This window comes from Gopherus evgoodei, chromosome 10, assembly GCF_007399415.2.
Source record: "Gopherus evgoodei ecotype Sinaloan lineage chromosome 10, rGopEvg1_v1.p, whole genome shotgun sequence".
NCBI lineage: Eukaryota > Metazoa > Chordata > Testudines > Testudinidae > Gopherus > Gopherus evgoodei.
Genome location: NC_044331.1, coordinates 32,447,738 through 32,469,272, shown reverse-complemented (window position 1 = coordinate 32,469,272; position 21,535 = coordinate 32,447,738). Strand labels below are relative to the sequence as shown.

The window sequence follows — 21,535 nt, the reverse complement described above, 5'->3', positions numbered from 1 at the left end:
GGCGGGGCGGGAATTCCCTCCCGCGAATCCCCGCCCCGCAGCGTCCCCTTAGAGAAGCGGGTGGGATGCTCTGCCCGGCCCCACAATATAGGCACCACCCGCTCTGCCCACACCAAAGATGGCCGCTTAGGAAGCTGCAGTTGCTCCTCTGGTTGGCTCCCTCACCCACGTGAGCCCGGGCTGTGCGCGTTCCGAGGTGCTGATTGGGTAGCGCACTGAGGGAGGCCGGGAAGGGGTGGCTGGGGCCGTGGAATGGGACGTTTGCCGTTGCCTGGAGGAGGGGAGTAGCGCGGCCAAGATGGAGGCCGGCGGGACGCGGCTCACCTGGTGAGTATGTGGCTGGAGGGCTCAGGCCCTGCTGAGGTCGGGTCTTCCCCGCCGCAGTGCTGTGTGCAGAGCGGGGGCACTGTCCCCAGCGTGTGCGCGCGTTGGGGGGGCGGGCCCCTCTGACAGGCCGCCGCACCGGAGCTCAGAGCCTCCGCGAGCCACCCGGTGTCTCCCAGCCTCTCGCTGCTGCTCTCGTGTAACCAACGCGCCATCGCTGTAGCCTGGGAGATTCCCCACTCGCTGCCTCCCCATCGCCTTTCCTACTGGCCCGAGGGCTCGACCCCACCCCCACCCCCCCGCACTTGGCCCGCTGGTGTGAACGGGGCAGAGACGATGGCTGGAACCACCGCGTGCTCTGACCCCGGCCCGCTGGCTAAGAACTAAGTAAAGTCTGGTGCCCTGCCTCGTTGTTGTCCCAGCAATCGCCTACAGATAAAAAATGAAACTATTAACAACTGAAAAGCGCCAGTGCGGAGCAGGCAATGCAGTAGTCAAAACGCCAGCACCCTGTCTGTACGGTAACTCTCTCCCTTGGAAGCAGCGGTGGGAAACCTGGGGCGGGGGCGTCTGTGGACACAGCGGTGCAATCTAGCAAGGGATGGGACTGGGAACTAGTCAGTTCAGAGGCTCTGCTTCAAGCAATACCTACATCATCCCTGATCTGTGATAGTGCTGGACACATCTGGGGTCACATTAAAAATAATATCTTTGTCTTTCTGTCCTTCATTCCACCCGCATCTTTCACATAGGGAAGGGGTTTGGTCAGCAGTTAATTGAACTAATGCTGCAATACTAATGCCTCTATACTAATTTAATATAACGTTTTAAATTGTCATTTATTAATACAACACATAGCTGTGCCAGGTTTATTTGCAGATAAATAAAATGAGATTTTTTTCCCTAACGAGCTAACATTTTACAGCCTTGATACTGCAAAGACTTGTGCAAGTGCTTAACTGTGAGCATATTCATAAGCTTTTGCAAGACCAAGGCCCATACCTACAAATGCTTATTTTAGAGAAGACAAATTTTATGTTTCATGAAAAAGTCACCCACTAATGAAGTACATCCACCACTGAGATGAAAAATATGATGTGTTTAATATGTCTGACCAACACTACACAGTAGGACAAGAAGTTTAGGACAAAAATTGAAAAAAATAGCCTATCTGGTTGAGATTACCAGGCATATTTTAAGTAGGTGGATTGTAATTACCCTTGATTCAGTGTGGTTATTTAGCAGGTAGTTGAGGAGAGAGGAAGAAATTATAATTATTTGCATTACTTTTATTCAGAAGAATCCTAAAGTACTTTATAAATGTACAATGTGGGGACACAGAGCAATGACTGTCACCAGTGGGTGTGCAGTGGGGACTAGGTTCCTCTGAGATGCTGCTTGCAGTGGCTATTTAACAGTGCAGGAAGATTCAGCATTGTCAAAAAAAAAAATTCTGTATTATTTTCCAGCAAAATTGACCCAACATAGTGAAGTGTTTCGATTTGAATCACAATATTCCAACAAAATATGGCTCCATAAATTTTCTCTTCCCAGCTCTAGAAATTTACCCCATCCTATCTGTAAACTTTCTTTTGAATAGTGAGGAGCACGTTCATTTTAATGTTGAAATGAAGCATTGGGTTAGCTATATCTGTCTGAGGAGGAGGAGAGTGTGAACATATAAATAACATTCTCCCCCTTTTCACACAGAATTATATACCTTATTTCTTAGTGAGTCAGAGAATCATTTTTCAAATTCTGAGTTTTGTCACTCAGATATTGTCCGTAAGTTGGTGTCAGTAACCATACAGTCAGTGTTGTGTTTTGTGTGATTGAATTGCAAGTACATGTTGTTTCTTTTTTTTAAAAAACAGGAATGTTTCACCAAAAAATGGCGTTGAAGTATTTTTCTCACGAGACATTTATGAAAAATATTCCTTGTCTCCAACCCTCTCTGAACTGTGGATTTTGTCAAACAAGTATGTATTTTCTTTCAGCTGTTGTGAGTATTCTCCCTGCTTCCTTTCAAAACATGCTTTTTTTCCCTCTTATTTCAATTGAAAAACAAAACAGCAAAGAAAAAAAAACTTTATTACCCAACATTAGTTTGACAGGTATGCAGTGGTCTCTGTCCTCTTTCTTGGGACCTCCTAAAGCAGGAGACCTCCTTGGGCCTTGGGTAGTGGTCTGATACTCTGCTTCCTCACTGATACCAAAGAAGAAAAACTTAAGCAAAACTCCTTTCCCTGGCAACTTCCAAAGATCCTGCTTCTTCTAGCATGATATATTTGGTGAGGCTGGCTGTGTCCCAATCACTGACTCTCCATCTTTATCTCATTTGGAGAAAGCTGGTGGTGATGTCTGAGTTAGAATCCCATGTGTTCATGTCTTTTAAATCCATTTCTATGTCTTCTGTCTCTTCATGTCTCAAATAATTCTTTGAGGGGTTCAACAAGCATGTGGGTAAGGGAGGGGGATTCAGTGGATTTAGTGTAGTTAGATTTTCAGAAAACCTTTGACTAGGTCCCTCATCAATGGCTCTTTGGCAAAGTAAACTGTCATGGCCTAAGAGGGAACGTCCTCTCATGGACTGGTAACTGGTTAAAAGATAGGAAACAAAGGATAGGAATAAATGGTAATTTTTCAGAATGGAGAGAAGTAAATAGTGGTGTTCCCCAGCGATCTATACTGGTCCTATTCAACATATCCATAAATGATCTGGAAAAAGGGGTAAACAGTGTGGTGGCAAAATTTGCAGATGATACAAAACTACTCAAAATAGTTAAGTCCCAAGTAGACTGCGAAGAGCTACGAAAAGACCTCTCAAAACTGGGTGACTGGGCAACAAAATGGCAGATGAAATCCAGTGTTGCTAAATGCAGAGTAGTGAACATTGGGAAACATAATCCCAACTATACATATAAAATGATGGGGGTCTAAATTAGCTCTTACTGCTTAAGAAAGAGATCTTGGAGTTATTGTGGATAGTTCTCTGAGACACGCACTCAGTGTGCAGTGGAAATCAAAAAAAGCGAACAGAATGTTGGGAATCATTAATAAGAAAATATCCTATTGCCTCTATATAAATCCATGGTACACCCACATCTTGAACACTGTGTGCTGATGTGGTTGCCCCATCTTAAAAAAAAGGATATTTTGGACTTCAAAAAGGTTCAGAAAAGGGCAACAAAAATGATTAGGGGTATGGAACGGCTGCTGTATGAGGAGATATTAATAAAACTGGGACTTTTCAGCTTGCAAAAGAGATGACTAAGAGGTGGGATATGAGAGAGGTCTATAAAATCATGACTGGTGTGGAGAAAGTAAATAAGGAAGTGTTACTTACTCCTCACAACACGAGAACGGGGGGTCACCAAATGAAATTAATAGGCAGCAGGTTTAAAATAAACAAAAGGAAGTATTTTGCCAGAGGACGTTGTGAAGGCCAAGACTATAACAGGGTTCAGAAAAGAACTAGATAAATTCATGGAGGATAGGTCCATCAGTGACTATTAACCAGGATGGGCAGGGATGGTGTCCCTAGCCTCTGTTTGCCAGAAGCTGGGAGTGGACAACAGGAGACGGATCACTTGATGATTACCTGTTCTGTTCATTTCCTCTGGGGCACCTGGCATTGGGCTCTGTCGGAAGACAGGATACTAGGCAAAATGGACCTTAGGTCTGACCCAGTATGGCCATTCTTATGCCTATTTACATAAGATCCAGCAATATGCTAGGTGCTTTATAGGCAAGGTCACTATCTTAAAGAGCAGCTAGGCTAAACAAACTACATTTAGCAGAAAAATGGGTTGCAATAAAAAGCAGCAATGATATTGGCACACGTGCTATTAATTCCACTTCTGTTTCTTCTTGTTATTTTGCTAATACTTGTTGAAAGTAGGACTAGCATTTGTAAGGCTTAAGGGAGTTTTCAGGCTATATGTCAGAGCACTGGATTCCAAATTAAGAGAATACAGATTAGAGATCAGTGTTTTGAGAGGTGTTTAGTACGTTAAGGCAATGTGACAATCTACCCTCTTTTCAGTAAACTGAGTATACACACTTCTTTTTAATCCATTTCTCTTCTGACACTTTTTTATATTTTTTATAGAATAAGTAATGTATTTTTTAAACCAACTGAATGTGTTTCAGAAACCAAATAATTACAGGAATATGTATAGTTTAAATATTTCAGCTCAATAGATAGTAAACCAACCATTTGTAAATCAGTTCCTTCGTTTACATGTATATGTCAAGACCTGAGATCAGGTTTCCCTTCCTGTAGTGACTTTTGTGGAGTATAGTTGTCCTAGTCAATCCCTTGACCTGTCACTACATTGTGCTGTGGCTCTGCCCAGTAGAACTTGGACTGATGCTGCCTGTCATATAGGCAGATAGAACCGTCCTGTAGGAAGTAACTTGCGTTTCCCAAGACCTTGATGAAATTCAGCACTGAGTGCCAATGAAATACCATATATACTCGCTCATAAGCTGAAGTTTTTGGTAAACAAGTGAAGCATCAAAGAGCGGGGGTTGACTTATCAATGGTTCTACACCAAAATTTGTCAATTTTAAGCGCTACTGAGTTATTGTATTGAATATCTAATACACTGTTGTTTTGTTTACCTGGAGCATTCGCAGGCACGGAGCCCCTCAGCTTCCAGTGGCCGCCGTTCACCATTCCCAGCCAATGGGAATAACAGGAAGTGGCAGCCAGCACGTCCCTCAGCCTGCACCACTTTCTACAGTTCCCATTGTCTGGGAACGGCAAACTGTGGCCGCCGGGAGCTGAGGGACTCCATGCCTGCGAATGCTCCAGGTAAACAAAACATCCCAACCCACCAGTGGCTTACCCTGATGGGCCAGGAGCCAAAATTTGCCAAGCCCTTTGGAGATCGCTGATGATGGAAGGTAAATTCTGGATTCGCTTCTTTAAAATGTGCTAAAATCTTTTTTTTTTTTTACTTGTGTATTATGTTATAATTGAGATAAAATAAGTTTTAATATAAATAAAACGTGTGGATATCGATTATACAATTTTCTTAGTTCATGTCCATGTAAACAAAACACTTAAAAACACTCGCTTCCCTAAAGTTCAATTTTCCTAGTATTGTTCTACTAGAGGACTATATTATAGTTATTTTTATAGTGCGTACTTATATTGATTGTAAAATAATTTATTGATGTCAATATTGCAACCTTTTAAAGTTGCAAAAGCTTTGTTAAGTGGACTGGATTGGCTTGAAATGAGTGCTAAAAGAGCAGTGCTACAGATCTGCATGACTTTTGACCTATGCATTTCACAAAATGCTGCACTCTACAAGCCAGTCAGAAAAATACAATGAACGATAGTCCTATGGCACTGGTGTCAGTCCGCTACTGTGTAATTTGATCTCTTCATGCATTTCTACCATTGGACCTCGTAAGCCTCGAGCCAATCTAAAAATATAATGCGCAGTTTGGGTGGAATCAATAATAAAATTTAAATAGCCTGTTATCGCCACATCTACAGGGCTGCTTTGAAATAAACAAAGAACAATAGTAATTTGTCAGTGATAAAGCAGATGACATTCCTATATAAAGTCCTACAAAATCTATAACTAAATTATTATTTTTAAGATTTTCATACTAGTATTTAAAATGAATGGTGAAATCAGAAGAAAATGGTCTGCTTATCACTCAGCGTTCAAACTCGTTGAATATGCAGAAGCAAAGAATAATTGTGCCATTGCTCATGACTTCTGTATCAATGAGAAGCAAGTAAGAGAATGGCGAAAAAATAAAACAACACTAAAAGACATGCCGAGAAGCAAGAAAAAATGTCCAGCAAGGTGCGCTTCATTTCTTGAGCTGGAAAAAGATCTCAGTGATTGGGCTGTTGAATGTCTACAGAATGGGTACTTTGTCATTAGAACTGGAATTCATCTGCAAGTGTCGAAAGATGACAAATACAACTCAGTAAAGCTGTCAGTGTTTGTTGCATCAGTGGGTTGATGTACTTGCTTCATGAAATGTCATGGTCTCTGTCTTCATCAGCAAACAAAGACAGCGCAAAAGCTGCCGAGAGATGTGGAAGAAAAAACTGAATCTTTCCAAAGGCTTGTTATAAAACATCGAAAGGAATATGCATTTGAGCTGTCACAAATAGGAAATATGTATGAAACACCAATGACATTCTATCTCTCAAGCAACAGAACAGAAACCGGTGTTAGTGAAAAAACCAGTTTTAATTAAACCACTGGCCATGAAAAAATCCATTTTATGATGGTTTTATCATGTTTGGCCAATGGATCAAAGCTCCCTCCTGTTGTTGTTTTTAAAAGAAAAACCTTGCCTAAAAACATGAAATTTCCTGCTGGTGTCATTATAAGTGCACACGAAAAGGGATGGATGGATGAAAGTGGAACTATTAAATGGCTGGAAAAAGTGTGGAATAAGAGACCAGGAGCACTTTTCAAGAAACCTGCTATGCTGTTTGGGACATGTTCAGGGCACACAAGATGGATGAGGTGAAAAATGTGGCCAAAAAAATGAAAACAACTTCGGCTGTAATACCAGGAGGCTTAACTTCTGTTCTACAACTGCTTGATGTCTACCTGAACAAATTCTTTAAAGACAGGCTATTCAAAATATGGTCTTAATGGATGTGCTCAGGCATGGTTAGTTGACAAAAGGTGGGAATCTTATGAAGCCTGAAATCAGTCTGGTTGCCCAGTGCATCAAGGACACGTGGGAGTCCATTCCATCAGAATGCATAGAAAAATCATTTCAGAAATGCTGTATCAGCAATGCACTCGATGGGTCAGAAGACAATGCCATATTTAATGATGACACAACAGAGGCTGATAATGAGAAGGAATCTGAGTCTGAAGATGACACTGCCAACTCTAATGACAAAGCAAGTGACTCTAATGACTGAAGCAGAATTTAATGAATCAGAGACTTATTCGGACTTTGAAGGATTTTAAGGCTTTTTAAATAAGTACCTTAGAACAATATGAGACTTTAAAATCAGTAACTCGATATTTAAAACATTGACTGTAATTTTGAAGGTGAATACACCTTTGTTCAGTTATTAGTATAATAGGTTTTTCGTTAGACTACATTAAAATAATTCTAGGAAAACTTTTGAGTGTTTCTTGTGACGCCAGTTTTGAAAATATAGCAGGGGTTGGTAAACTGGCTCCCGGCCTGTCAGGGTAAGCCATTGGCAGGTCAGGATGTTTTGTTTATCTGGAGTGTCTGCTGGCACGGAGCCCCTGAGCTCCCAGTGGCTGCGGTTTGCAGTTCCCAGCCAATGGGAGCTGCAGGAAGCAGAGCGGTCCGAGGGACATGCTGGCCGATACTTCCCGCAGCTCCCATTGGCTGGGAATGGAGAACTGGGGCCACTGTAGCTGAGGGGCTCTATGCCTGCAAACGCTCCAAGTAAACAAAATGTCCAGGCCCATTAGCAGTTTACCCTGACAGGCCGGGAGCCAAAATTTGCCTGGAATATAGGGTCGGCTTATGAAAGGGACATAAAGTTTTTGCCATTTTTACCTATCCATCTTGTGGGGTCGGCTTATAAACTAACGGGCTAATGAACGAGTGTATAGGGTTACTCTGTATGCAGTAAGCAGTCTTTTGAGCCAGGCGGTTCCCTAATTTCTTTTTTGCCTAAATCCAATTTTTAATTTTATTAAAATGACTACCAAGACAAATTCAGTGGTGTGGGGTGGAGGAAGGAGTGTGTGGAGAAGTATTAGAGGAAGAGACAGAGATGAGACTTATAGAATTGCTATGATCAGGGGAGTTTGGACTTTGGAGAAATAACGCATTCCAAATGGGAAATATTCTGTTCTTTTCCAGATACTCCAGACATTTGTGAATTTCTATATAGGGACCCCTGATAATATTTAACTGAGATGCCACTCTTCTATTCTCTCCCCATGGAAGCTGTAGCTGAGAAGAGGGTGGATTGCATAAAATGAAGGGGGAAATTTTAAACCATCAGCTCAAATGAAGTATAGCTGCAAATATGAATGGAAAGGCCCTGTTGGATTATTTTGGTATGCACCCTAATGAAGATTTTGACAGCACTGCACAGTGAAATAATCTTGAAGTGCTGCCATTTAATTCTGTGCTGAATGTAGCCAATTTAAACTGCTAAAATTTTTTGACATTCCTACATTGGCAAATCTGAGTCAGCATCTTGTCGCTGCTGCAGCTTAATTAAATTTGCCAGTTTGTGCCACAAGGATGGACATATTCTTATATTCAGTGAGACAGCTATGAAGTATTATTAAGAGTTGCAGACGTGGTATGGTTAGGTATGAATAGCTCTTGACGTTTTCTAGTGCTGAAATCAAATCACTAAAATATGTTTTTCCAAGATCAGCAGTTAATGTTCATTTTGTTAACCTAAAATATGCTCATTTTTAAGCATAGGTATTGTAAATGCATAAGGGTTAAGTAAGCCTTCTTATACTGAAATTGTTTTAAAAACCAATCTTATTACATACCTTGCTTCCTGTTGCTAGGACCATTTCCTCCTCTATGCCTCTCCTTGTGTCCAGCCACTGTTATCTTGCTTTAGTAACTGATTCCAGTACTGTTTAATGTTATAAATAGAGCCCTCAGTAGTGTGCTTCATTCTTGGGAAAAATCTTCTCTGCAATCTGGACTTTCCCTGCTGTTAAAATCATATGTCTTCCATTTTAAAAGAGGCTTCAGTGTCGAGTACTTCTATTTTACTATCATAACATTGGTTCAAGAGTAAGTGAGGCCTAGCTGATTATAAGTTGTTGACACGCTGTCATGATACAATTCCCCACTCTGAACCTTAGCGTCCAAAAGATGGGGTACCAGCATGAATTCCTCTAAGCTCAATCCCAGCTTAGAACTTGTAGTGCTGCCACCAACCAGGAATTCCAGTGCCTGGTACACTCTGGTCCCCCCAAAACCTTGCCCGGGGACCCCCAAGACCCAGATCCTCTGGATCTCAACACAAGGAAAGTAAACCCTTTCCCCCACCGTTGCCTCTCCCAGGCTTCCCCTCCCTGGGTTACCCTGGAAGATCACTGGGTGATTCAAACTCCTTGAATCACAAAACAGAGAGGACAATTCACCTTCCTCCCCCCTTCTCTTTCCCCCTCCCAGACTCTTCCTGAGAGAAAGTAATCCTGACACAGAGAGAAATCAGCCTCTCTCTCCCTCCTTTCTCTCCACCAACTCCCTGGTGAATCCAGACCCAGTCCCCTGGGGTCTCACCAGAATAAAAAAACAATTAGGTTCTTAAACAAGAAAAGCTTTTAATTAAAGAAAGAAAAAACAGTAAAAATTATCTTTGTAAATTTTAAAAAAATGGAATAGGCACTGGGAATACTCTCCCAGCCTAAATATACAAGTACAAGTTAAAATCTTTTCAGCAAAATACCAATTTGAACTCCTTTCAGCCAAATATGCATTTGAACTCCTTCCAACCAAATACACATTTGCAAATAAAGAAAACAACCATAAGCCTGACTCGCTTTATTTACCTAGTACTCACTAGTCTGAACTTATAAGAGCCTGTATTGGAGAGATTGGAGAGAAACCTGGTTGCACATCTGGTCCCTTGGAGCCCCCAGAGTGAACAACAACCAAAACTAACAGCACAGCACAAAAACTTCCCTCCCTCAAGATTTGAAAGTATCCTGTGCTCTGATTAGTCCTCTGGTCAGGTGACAGCCAGGCTTACTGAACTTGTTAACCCTTCACAGTCAGAGATATAAAGTACTTCTGTGCTATTAACTTTTCTTATCTGTTTATGACACACGCAGTTTAACAGACATAAGTAACAGACTCAAAGTGGCATCAGACCCTGCCAGAACAACAGATGCAAAACATGCAGACCAATGATACTCAGATCTCTGTGGTTCAGGAGCCAAATTAGCAGTCAGTATTACCCAAAAGAGCCACAGTAGTGTGAATTCATTGTTTTATTCACTATTATATCTATAATTCTCACAGTAAAATGGCTGACAAAGTATTCTACAATTGGTTAATAACTTAGATTGGTTAATAATTAAATCAGTATTTTAATATCTGCTGCAAAGAGCCACAGGAGACACATTAAAGAGCCACTTGCAGCTCCTGGGCCTCAGTCTGAGTATCACTACTGTAGATAATCAGCACCTCTCACAACATACCTTTCAAGATCTATGGGTCCTACGTATGCCTATAATATGTGGTGTACCTCATTCAGTGCACTAAATATCCCAATAACAGTTATATACATGAAACAAGACAATCACTATGCGCTTGAATGAACTCGCACAGAAAAAGTATAAAAGACAAAAACATCGTATCACCTGTAGGTGAATGCTTTTCACAAAGTGATCACTCTGTATCTGATCTGTCAGTTTGCATCCTCAGAGTTAGCCTGCACAACACCTTAAAAGACAAACCTGGGGGCTTACGTTCATGTTTCTAGACACTAATAATCATGGAGTGAATAGACACACTGGATTTATGGCTTATAACAATCTATAACCTACTAATCCCCCCTCCCCGCAGCTTTTTTTTTTCTCCTGTGGCTAGAGAGGTTTTAATGAGCCATTTCACTTTGAATGGTCTTTTGAAATAGGTGTTAATTAATTATGCCTTTCATCAACCTAGCTGTGGAAGTGTCTTCACTTAAATTTGGGTCCCACTGGCATAAGTGCCACTCTACGTCGACTTAATAACACCACCTCCCGGAGCAATGTAGGGCTTATCTACACTGACAAGTTTTGTCGATGAAACTAATGCCAACACGAAAAAATTGATAAAAACAAAGTCACCAAAGTGAGTCTACATTTGCTCCCTCTGTCAACAGATTGTGTCCGCATTCGGGGCACCATTGTTGACAGCATGAACAATGCACTGTGGGTATGTATCCCATAGTGCCTGGTGACACCATCTGTCACTAGGTGTTGTGGGAAGGCGGAAGTGGAGCGCAGTGCATCCTGGCACGTGCAGAATGTCCTATCATGCACCAGTTTGTGTCCTAGCCCTCCAGTGGTTTCTGGCTTCCTTTCATGTCATTCTGGCTTTCCTTTTGCACCGTTTTTCCAACGGTCAGTCTTTGTAGTGTGTGCCAGCGTCTGCAGTGAGAGATGATGAATCCCGCACTTTGCTCCTACGCGCTGTTAACTGTTGTGAGGACATTGCGCATGGCAGCAGAGTTACTCACAAAGTTACTGAGAGAGGATGACTCGCAGGGACCTGAGTGTGATGGGGACAGCAGCAACTTATCAGTGCTTTTGGCATTCACAGAGCAGCTGCATACAGTAAACTGTTGCTTTTGGGGCTAGGGAAACAAACAGTGATTGGTAGGATCGCATTGTCATGCAGGTGTGGGATGATGACCAGTGGGTACAGTACTTTAGGATGCGTAAAGCTACGTTCATGGAGCTATGTGCTGAGCTGGTCCTTGACCTGCAGAACAAGAACACCAGAATGAGAGCTCCCCTTTCAGTAGAGAAGCATGTTGCAATCATTGTGTGAAAGATGGTGAATCCAGACTGCTACTGGTCAGTTGCAAATCAATTTGGAGGGAGGGGAGTCCACTGTTGGGGCTGTATTACTCCTAAGTGTCCAGGGCAGTAAATTACATCCTGCTGTGGAGGACTATGACTCTGGGAAATGTACATGAAATAGTAAATGGCTTTGCAGTGATGGGTTTCCCTAACTAGCAGGGCAATTATAGACTCATAGACTCTAGGACTGGAAGGGACCTCGAGAGGTCATCGAGTCCAGTCCCCTGCCCTCATGGCAGGACCAATGTGCCATGTGTGATGGCATACACACTCCAATTTTACCGCCAGATCACCTTGCCTCTGAATACATCCATAAGAAGGGATACTTCTCCATGGTGTTGCAGGTGCTTGTGGATCACCACGGAGGTTTCATGGACATAAATGCAGGCTGGTCTGGAAAGGTGCATGACACATGCATCTTCAGGAGCATTGGTCTGTACAGAAAGCTGCAGGCAGAGACTTCCGTTCCAGACAACAAGGTCACAGTGGGGGATGTGGGAATGCCCATAGTAATCCTAGGAGACCTGACTTACCTCTTACAGCCCTGGCTCATGAAACCTTACACAGGGTACCTGGACAGCAGCAAGGAGCGTTATAACAACAGGCTAAGCAGGTGTCCCATGGTAGTCAAATGTACCTTTAGCCATTTGAAGGCTTGCTGAAGGTGTTTAAATGGCAGGCTAGACCTTACGGAGGATACTATTTCCATGGTCATAGCCGCATGCTGCACTTTGCATAATCTGTGTGAATCTAAGGGTGAAATATTTGCTCAGGTGTGGAGCACTGAGGCAGAGTGCTTGGCTGCAGTGTTTGAACAGCCAGATGCTAGGGCTGTCAGAGGAGCTCACAGGGCTGCTATTAATTTCATAAGAGGCTTTAAGGAATCGCTTTGACAATGGGGCACTAACACATCTGCTTTGGAGTTGCTTCCCTGATGTATCCATTTACAATTTTGGGGCTCAAGATCCATGCAACAAAATGCTTTAGAAGCCTGTTCCCGAGAGTGAATTGATTGCTGTACGCTTTTGTAGAACACAGAATATAAACTCTGTACCATTAAATACCTTCGCCTTTATTTATTGTTAAAAAAGGTTAAATCTCACAACTGTGTGTAGCTCCAGCTATCATCATGCAAGTTGTGAGAGAGGGTGGAGTGATGGGGAAACTCGAGTGCTGTAAAGTGAAAAGGAAAGTGTGGGCATAGAGGAGGGTGGGGTTGGCAAAGCATTGAACACGTGCTGCAGTGGAGGTCGACCACAGATCTGCTCAGTCTGCAGCTGTATCAAAGACTTGAGCATCTCTGTCTGATCCTCCATAATTTTTATCATCTGCTCTGTTGCTTGCCTAACAAATGCTGCATTGGCTTCCCAACACTCTTTGCCTTCCCTGGTCTGTGTCATCGTGCTGCAGGTCTCAATGTCCATCAATATCCTGCTTGGCCATGCAGATTAGCTACACAGGGCAGTGTCCAGATCGCATAAAACACTACTTGCCTTTCACTTTTCGATTCCCTACACAAGCCACAGCAACTTACCCGGCATCTCATCTGCTTCCTGCTGCACATAGAGCACTTCTGGAGTGGAGAAAAGTTCCTGGCTGCCTGCCCCACTGGGCGACCCTGCTGGGAGCTCCACATCCTCTTCTAGCTTCACTTCTTCATCCAGAATTTCAGCCTCCAGGTTACCCCCTCTTTCTGCTGCCTCCGAAGTATCCACGGGGCTATCGGTAGGATGACCAGGTGTCCCAATTTTATAGAGACAATCCCTATTTTTGGGTCTTTTTCTTATATAGACTCCTATTATCCCCCACCCTGTCCCAGTTTTTCACTCTTGCTGTCTGGTCACCCTAGCTATGGGCAATTCAGCTCCTTATAGAAGCGGCACGTCTTAGGTGCACCACCGGAGCAACGGTTTGCCTCCTGTGCCTTATGATACGCCTGCCTCAGCTAACTTTATCTTTGCTCTGCGTGACCCAATCATAGCTCTTTTTGCACAAACCTCAAGAAATTTGCCCATATGTGTCCCGATTCCTACGGGTCAGTCGCAGCTGCGACTGAACAGACTCTTCTTCCCATATACTGATCAGATCCAAGATCTCAGCGCTGGTCCAAGCAGGAGCGCGTTTGGTGCGATGGTCAGCTATGCTTATCTGAAAAGCTCACTTGGGAAGCCAGCAAGCAGGAAATGAGATTTAAAATTCCCAGGGCTTGCAAGGGGGAGGGGTGGGTAGCCTGCAGGGCAGCAGAGTTAAAACCAATGACCAGAGCGGCAGCATGGGAGTTGTGGGACACTTTCTGGATGCCAGTAAAATTTGAAAAAAAAGGTGTGGTGGCTACACTAGCTGTTTGTCAACAATAAAGGGAGGGGGAAAGACAAAAGTCTCTTGTAAGGATGAAGGTTTTTGTCACCAAAATAGGGCATTTTTTTCAATAAAAGGCCCATTGCAGTGTGTAAACTATTGCTGTTTAGTCTCCAAAAGGCAGTTTTTTGCAACAAAATGTGTCAGTTTAGATAAGCCCATAGAGTCTCAGTCGATATAATTAGTTTGATGCAGTGTCAGTGTAGACGCTGAGTTGCTTACATCGACTGTTATGGGCCTTCAGGAGCTGTCTCACAATGCCCCAAAATGACAGTACAATTGATACAAATGCTCTTGGCAAGAATGCAAACTGCCAACACAAGGAGTTAAGCTCACAAAAACACAAGCAGTTTAATAGCTGTGGTGGCTATATGCCAACGTAAATTAATTCAGCATAATTTTGTAGTATAGACATGGCCTAAGCTAGCGAGCTTGTCTCTCTGACTAACGGACGGTGGTCCAATAAATGATAATACCTCACGCATCTTGTGTCTATAATACCTGTGACCAACACGGCTACAACAACATTGTATACATAAGTAGCAGGCAGCAGATGAGGAAATGAGGCCTCATTCATAGTGAAGACCTTTCCAGAACAAAGAGGACCTGTGTTTTGTGATTGGTTTATGTCAAGGTTCCTCCTCCACTCTGAACTTTAGGGTACAGATGTGGGGACCTGCATAAACACTTCTAAGCTTAACTACCAGCTTAGATCTGGTTTCACTGCCACCATCCAGATTCCTCAATGTCTGGAATACCCCTTTTCCCCCCAAAACCTTCCCCTCCCTGTGTAGCCTTGAGAGGCTTTTTCACCAAGTTCCTGGTGAACACCGATCCAACCCCTTGGATCTTAACACAAGGAGAATTTAACCATTCCCCCTCCTTTCCTCCACCAATTCCTGGTGAGTCCAGATCCAATCCCCTTTGATTTTTCCTTGTGTTAAGATCCATCAGGTTCTTAAAAAGAAAGCTTTTATTTAAAGAAAGAAGTGTAAAAATTATCTCTGTAAAATCAGGATGGAAAATACTTTACAGAGTAATCAGATTCATATAGCCCAGAGGAACCCCCTCTAGCCTTAGGTTCAAAGTTACAGCAAACAGAGGTAAAATCCTCTCAGCAAAAAGGAACATTTAGAAGTTGAGAAAACAAAAATAAGGCTAACACGCCTGGCCTGTCTGTTACTTACAAGTTTGAAATAAGAGAGACTGGTTAAGAAAGATTTGAAGAGCATGGATTAGTTTCTGGTCCCTCTTAGCCTCAAGAGCAAACAGCCCCCAAAACAAAGAACACAAACAAAAGACTTTCCCCCACCCAGATTTGAAAGTATCTTGTCCCCTTATTGGTCCTTTGGGTCAGGTGTCAGCCAGGTTTCCTGAGCTTCTTACTCATAGACTCATAGGTCAGAAGGGACCAATATGATCATCTAGTCTGACCTCCTGCACAAGGCAGGCCACAGAACCCCACCCATCCAATTTTATAACAACCCCTAACCCAGGACCGAGTTATTGAAATCCTCAAAATTGGTTTGAAGACCTCAAGCTGCAGAGAATCCACCAGCAAGCGACCCGTGCCCCACGCTGCAGGGGAAGGCAAAAAACCTCCAGGGCCCCTGCCAGTCCGCCCTGGAGGAAAATTCCTTCCCGACCCCAAATATGGCGATCAGCTAAACCCTGAGCATGTGGGCAAGAGTCACCAGCCAGCACCCAAGAAGGAATTCTCTGCAGTAACTCAGTTCCCATCCCATCCAACATCTCCCCACAGACCATTGGTAATCCAAGATCAATCTGGATGGTGGTAATCCAAGATCAATTGCCCAAATTAACGATCCTATCATAACATCCCCTCCATATACTTATCAAGCTTTGTCTTAAAGCCAGAAAAGTCTTTTGCCCCTACTACTTCCCTCGGAAGGCTGTTCCAGAACTTCACTCCCCTAATGGTTAGAAACCTTCGTCTAATTTCAAGTCTAAACTTCCTAATATCCAATTTATACCCATTCGTCCTCGTGCCTACATTAGTACTAAACTTAAATAATTCCTCTCCCTCCCTAACGTTAACCCCCCTGATATATTTATATAGAGCAAGCATATCCCCCCGCAGCCTTCTTTTGGCCAGGCTAAACAAGCCAAGCTCTTTGAGTCTCCTTTCATAAGGCAGTTTTTCCATTCCTCGGATCATCCTTGTAGCCCATCTCTGAACCTGTTCCAGTTTGAATTCATCCTTCTTGAACATGGGACACCAGAACTGCACACAGTATTCCAGATGGGGTCTCATCAACGCCTTATATAACGGTACCAACACCTCCTTATCCTTGCAGGAAATACCCCGCCTGATGCATCCCAAAATCGCATTTGCTTTTTTAACAGCCGTATCACATTGGCGACTCATAGTCATCCTGCTATCAACCAGTACCCCAAGGTCCTTCACCTCCTCCGTCGCTTCCAACTGATGCGTCCCCAACGTATATCCAAAATTCTTATTATTAATTCCTAAGTTCATGACCTTGCACTTTTCACTATTGTATTTCATCCTATTTCTATTACTCCAGTTTACAAGGTGGTTCAGATCTTCCTGAATAGTATCCCTGTCCTCCTCCGTGTTAGCAATACCCCCCCAGCTTTGTGTCATCCGCAAACTTTATTAGCACATTCCGGCTCTTTGTGCCAAGGTCAGTAATAAAAAGGTTAAATAAGATCGGTCCCAAAACCGATCCTTGAGGGACTCCACTAGTGACCTCCTTCCAGCCTGATAGTTCACCTTTCAATACGACCCGCTGGAGTCTCCCCTTTAACCAGTTCCTTATCCACCTTACAACTTTCATATTCATCCCCATCTTTTCCAATTTAACTAACAGTTCCCCATGCGGAACCGTGTCGAATGCCTTACTGAAATCTAGGTAAATTATATCTACCGCATTTCCTTTATCTAAGTACTCCATCACCTTCTCAAAGAAGGAGATCAGATTGGTTTGACACGATCTACCTTTAGTAAATCCGTGTTGCGGTTCGTCCCAATTACCATTGACCTGTATGTCCTTAACTACTTTCTCCCTTAAAATTTTTTCCAAGACCTTACATACTACAGACGTCAAGCTAACAGGCCTATAATTACCCGGATCACTTTTATTCCCTTTCTTAAAAATAGGAACTACATTAGCAATCCTCCAGTCATACGGCACAACCCCCGTAACTCTTTACAGGTAAAAGGATTTTGGTGTCTCTGGCCATGAGGGATTTTATAGTATTGTACACAGGAGGGCTGTTCCCTTCCCTTAATAGTTATGACAGCTCATCTAGAAATCCAGTGTAACAAGTTATTATACGTGATGTTTCCTGGAAAAGTGGAGTTGATCCAGTACAAATAATAATCACATTTTTCTTCTTTTGAAGTCAGAGGCAAAACTCCTATCAGTCCTAGGAATTGACTGTCTAAAAAAAGCACAGAATAATAAAATACAGATGGGGGTATGGTGTTATAACACCATTGTTCTATTAATTATGATTAAGCCTGTGAGTTTGTCACCGAGGTTATGGAAGTCACAGATTCTGTGTCTTCTGCAGTGGCTAGTTCACCTGGCTCAGGGGCAGCATCTGTGCCAGGTTCGCTGATCGCTGCTGAGGCAGTCTTGGGCCACTGAGCCCCCACCCCTATCCCAGCAGTGGGAGGGGACAGGAGGTTGGGGCACGGGAAGGGGTTAGCTGGGCTCTGGGTGACATCCCCCTCACTCACCTACTAAGTGGAGGTGTGGTCAGGCAGCTCCGCCTGCAGGCACCACCCCTGCAGCTCCCATTGGCCATGGTTCCCAGAATACCCCTGGGTAAGTGCCGCCCAGAGCCCGCTTCACCCCCTCCCACACCCAAACTCTGCTGCTGCTGGGGAGGAGGGCATGGAGCCAGATAGAGAGCCTGCTGGCCACACCAGCACCAGCAGGGGTCCTGGGCTGCCCACCCCTTCCCCTCCTCCCCAGCACCAGTGGGGTTGGGTCTCGGGCTGTACGCCGCTGCCCGTCCCCTCTCCTCCTGCATGCAGCCAGGCCTCCCTCCCTCCCTCAGCACCCGTGGGGTCCCCGGGCACCATCCCCCCGCAAATTTTATTCACTGGTATTTTTAGTAACAGTCATGGACAGGTCAGGGGCCAAGAATTTTTGTTTACTGCCCATGACCTGTCCTCAACTTTTACTAAAAGTACCCATGAATAAAATGTAGCTTTAATTATGATGTATTTGAGAAAATTGATGTTGATGGTCATGGAAGACTAAGATTTCCAATCATTGGGCAAAATACAAGTCTTCATGTGAAAAGTATAAATTGTAAGTTTTTTCACTTACTACTTTTCTTTCAGACATAAAGAAGAAAATGTAGAGGCATCAGTAAACTCTGTAGAAGATGCGAAAACATTTAACACACAGGCTGCAGCTCCAGCTGAGGAGGAAGTTAAGCCTGCAGTTGAGGAGGAAGTTAAGCCTGCAGCTGCTGATAATCCTTTTCCACAGCCCAGAATCCCCTATCCTTATGTCTCTAGTCTAACTGAGAAGGAGCAGAAAACATATTTATATCTAATGACTAAGTTTTCAAAAAACCCTTTATCCTACCAGTTTATTGCAACACATCAAAGAGAATATTCCCAGTATTTGGTAAGTGTTAAAATTGTCTTTTCTCCTAATATTCCTTGCTGTAATAATCCAAGGAAAATTTTCTAAAAATCATTTATAGATAAAAATTTAATTGTAATAATTATAAGTCCTTAAACATTTCCAATTCCGACATGTTTTATCTCCACAACAATGACATTTGATTTTTTTTTAAAGGTAACTAAACATGTACATTGTTGTTTTACTGAGGCTTTTTTAGGATAGTTGATGACACGTTATTCTAAAAATATAGTTGAATAGTTGCCTTGATGCCTCCTGCTTTCCTGAGTCAGTTGCTATCCTGATAGTTATAGAAGAATTAAAGTGATGAATTGACCGTAAAATAAGTACTAAGCGGAGGACACATGTAGAGTTTCATAATGTCATGGACAAATGTTTTAACTGTATTAGAAGTTAGAAACATCATGATGGCTGTGTACTTCTGTGACGGGTTGATTAGGTCCGGCGGCCCCGCCACATCCCGCCCCAGAAAAGGACAGTAAAGAAGTCCCTCAAGCTGCTTAGAGCAGCTGTTTGAGAAGCAGCCAGTCAGGGCCCAGAAATCTAGTATAAGAAGAGCTGCAGGGCCAGAGCAAGATCAATTCCTTGCTAGAGCTGAAGGAGCGTGGATGGTGCGTCTGGCTGAGGGAGCTACAGGACCTCAGGCAAAGCAATGCTAGCAGAGGGCTGGGGGGAGGACACAAAGGAGTTCCAGCCTGGCTCCAGGCCTCATAAGTCTTCAAATATGTTAAGGACTGTTATAAAGAGGATGGTGATCAGTTGTTCTCCATGTCCACTGAAGGTAGGACAAGAAATGATGGGTTTTGTCTGTAGCAAGGGGGATTTAGATTAGAGACTAGGAAAAACATTCTAACCATAAAGATAGGGAATCCCCATCATTGGAATGCCCATCATTGAAGGTTTTTCAGGTTAGACACACCCCACCGCAGTGGTCTAGATGTTCTTGGTCGTGCCTCTCGAGGCTCTTTCCAACCCCACATTTCTATGATTCTGTATGCTGATTATATTTTAGGCTGCATCCCATAATACAAGATTCACTCATTAACACCATTGGAGACCTTCATGTTGACCTTCATTACTTGACATAGCAAGTAGTCTACTCACTGGATTAGAAATGCACAAATATTCAGTCTTTTAGTTCTTAGCAAAAATGTTTTAGACAATGAGCTACTGTATTTCCTTTTCATGCTGGATGGATGCATCGTTAGGTTTGAGTCCTATAAGTGGCATTAACTGATTCATTGGCTGTGGCTATTGCTCTGTTACATAGATGGTCCTGCGATTCCTTGTTTATGGCAATTCCATTCTCTTATGTTGTGACAATGGATATATCTACATTAGAAAAATGAGTACCCATTTTTTCCAGCAACCAGGCCTAGAGTGCTATTGTTAGTAGCAGTGTAGGTGCTAATGTAGACAGGGCTCATGTTAACTTGCTCTGACAGCGTCCATGCTTCACTCTCCTTGGTTAAACTAATATTTGTTGCAGAGAGGAAGCTTCTTTTCTTAAGGAAATAGGCTCCAATCCTGTAAGCTTCTTTTGTGTGACTTCAGTGGAGGTGTACAAGGATCTACCAGTGTAGAATATCTAGTGAGATCTGGGCTATAATGTCTTCAGTTCTTCACCAAGATACCTGCATTGCCTTTCTAGACATGTCACTTCTTGTGTGATGTAAATAACCTACTGGATGCTTTGTAAATATGCAGTGAGATGTGTAAATCCATCCTTTATAATAATGGTTTACATTTACGTTTACAATTCCAGTTAAGTTATGGGGGGGGTATTTTTTTGTTTTTTTCTTGCTATCTTCAAAATGGGACTTTTTTTTGTCTCCTTGTTACAGCAAATGAAAGAATTTCTGAACAGTGAAATTGCAGAATTTTTGAAATTTGCACAAAATGCAGCCAAGAGTTGTATTCAGGATTATGATACCATCTCTGAGGATGCACTGCTTTATACGGAGGTAACAGAAATGTTTGTGTATCCGTTCATTCATTGAATAAATAGATGAAAATATTGGTGGGGAGGAGATAACATACTAGTCAGGGATGATCAGACATGCACAGTATAAATTCAGTAAACTGAGGTAATTGAATATAAATAAAGTGTAGTTTGCCATCAATGAAGCATACAGTGTCCCTTTGGCAGCAGCTGGGGCTCCCCCGTTAAGCAGGCCCATCAAACTCTCACCCTAACAAGCCCTATCTCCTTAAACCTGGACCCCTCTCTGATAAGCCCCCCACACCCAGACCCCCACCCCACTGAGCCCCAGCCAGCTGCACCTGGATCCCCCCACACACACACCTGCCAAGCCCCATCTCCCCTCACATAGACCCCCATCCTGAGCCCCAATCGCCATCATGTGCATCCCCTGAAGAGCTCCATTACCTCTGCACCCGGAACCGCACTCCCCTGTAACCAGCCCCTGTGCATCCAGATCTCCCACTGAGTCTCCCGTATCCAGATTGCCCCACACAGAAACCTCTTGCTCCACACCTGGATCCCCCTACGCTAAGCCCCTCCACACTTGGATCCTGTTCGGCTGAGCCTGCCCAGCCACACCTGGTGTGTCTGGCACAGCTGCTCAGGGCCCCAAGGTGTTTCTGGGGCAGGCCCAGCCCTTGCACTTTGTCAGGGTCAAGTGCAGCATCACTGCTGAG

General features: G+C 43.4%; 1 protein-coding gene across 2 annotated transcripts in view; it reads left to right on the top strand.

Moving 5' to 3' along the window:
• Positions 1-207: 207 nt before the first annotated feature.
• Positions 208-21,535, top strand: part of ICE2 (interactor of little elongation complex ELL subunit 2) — a 54,159-nt gene continuing 32,831 nt past the window's right edge. The window contains exons 1-4 of one of the 2 annotated variants that reach the window (XM_030577087.1): positions 208-327; positions 2,199-2,303; positions 18,565-18,856; positions 20,719-20,838. In XM_030577087.1, coding sequence (XP_030432947.1) covers positions 299-327; positions 2,199-2,303; positions 18,565-18,856; positions 20,719-20,838 — 546 coding nt within the window. In that variant the 5' untranslated portion in view covers positions 208-298. Of the gene's footprint in view, positions 328-2,198; positions 2,304-18,564; positions 18,857-20,718; positions 20,839-21,535 lie in introns of those variants that run through there. The other variant, XM_030577088.1, reaches the window with a different exon arrangement.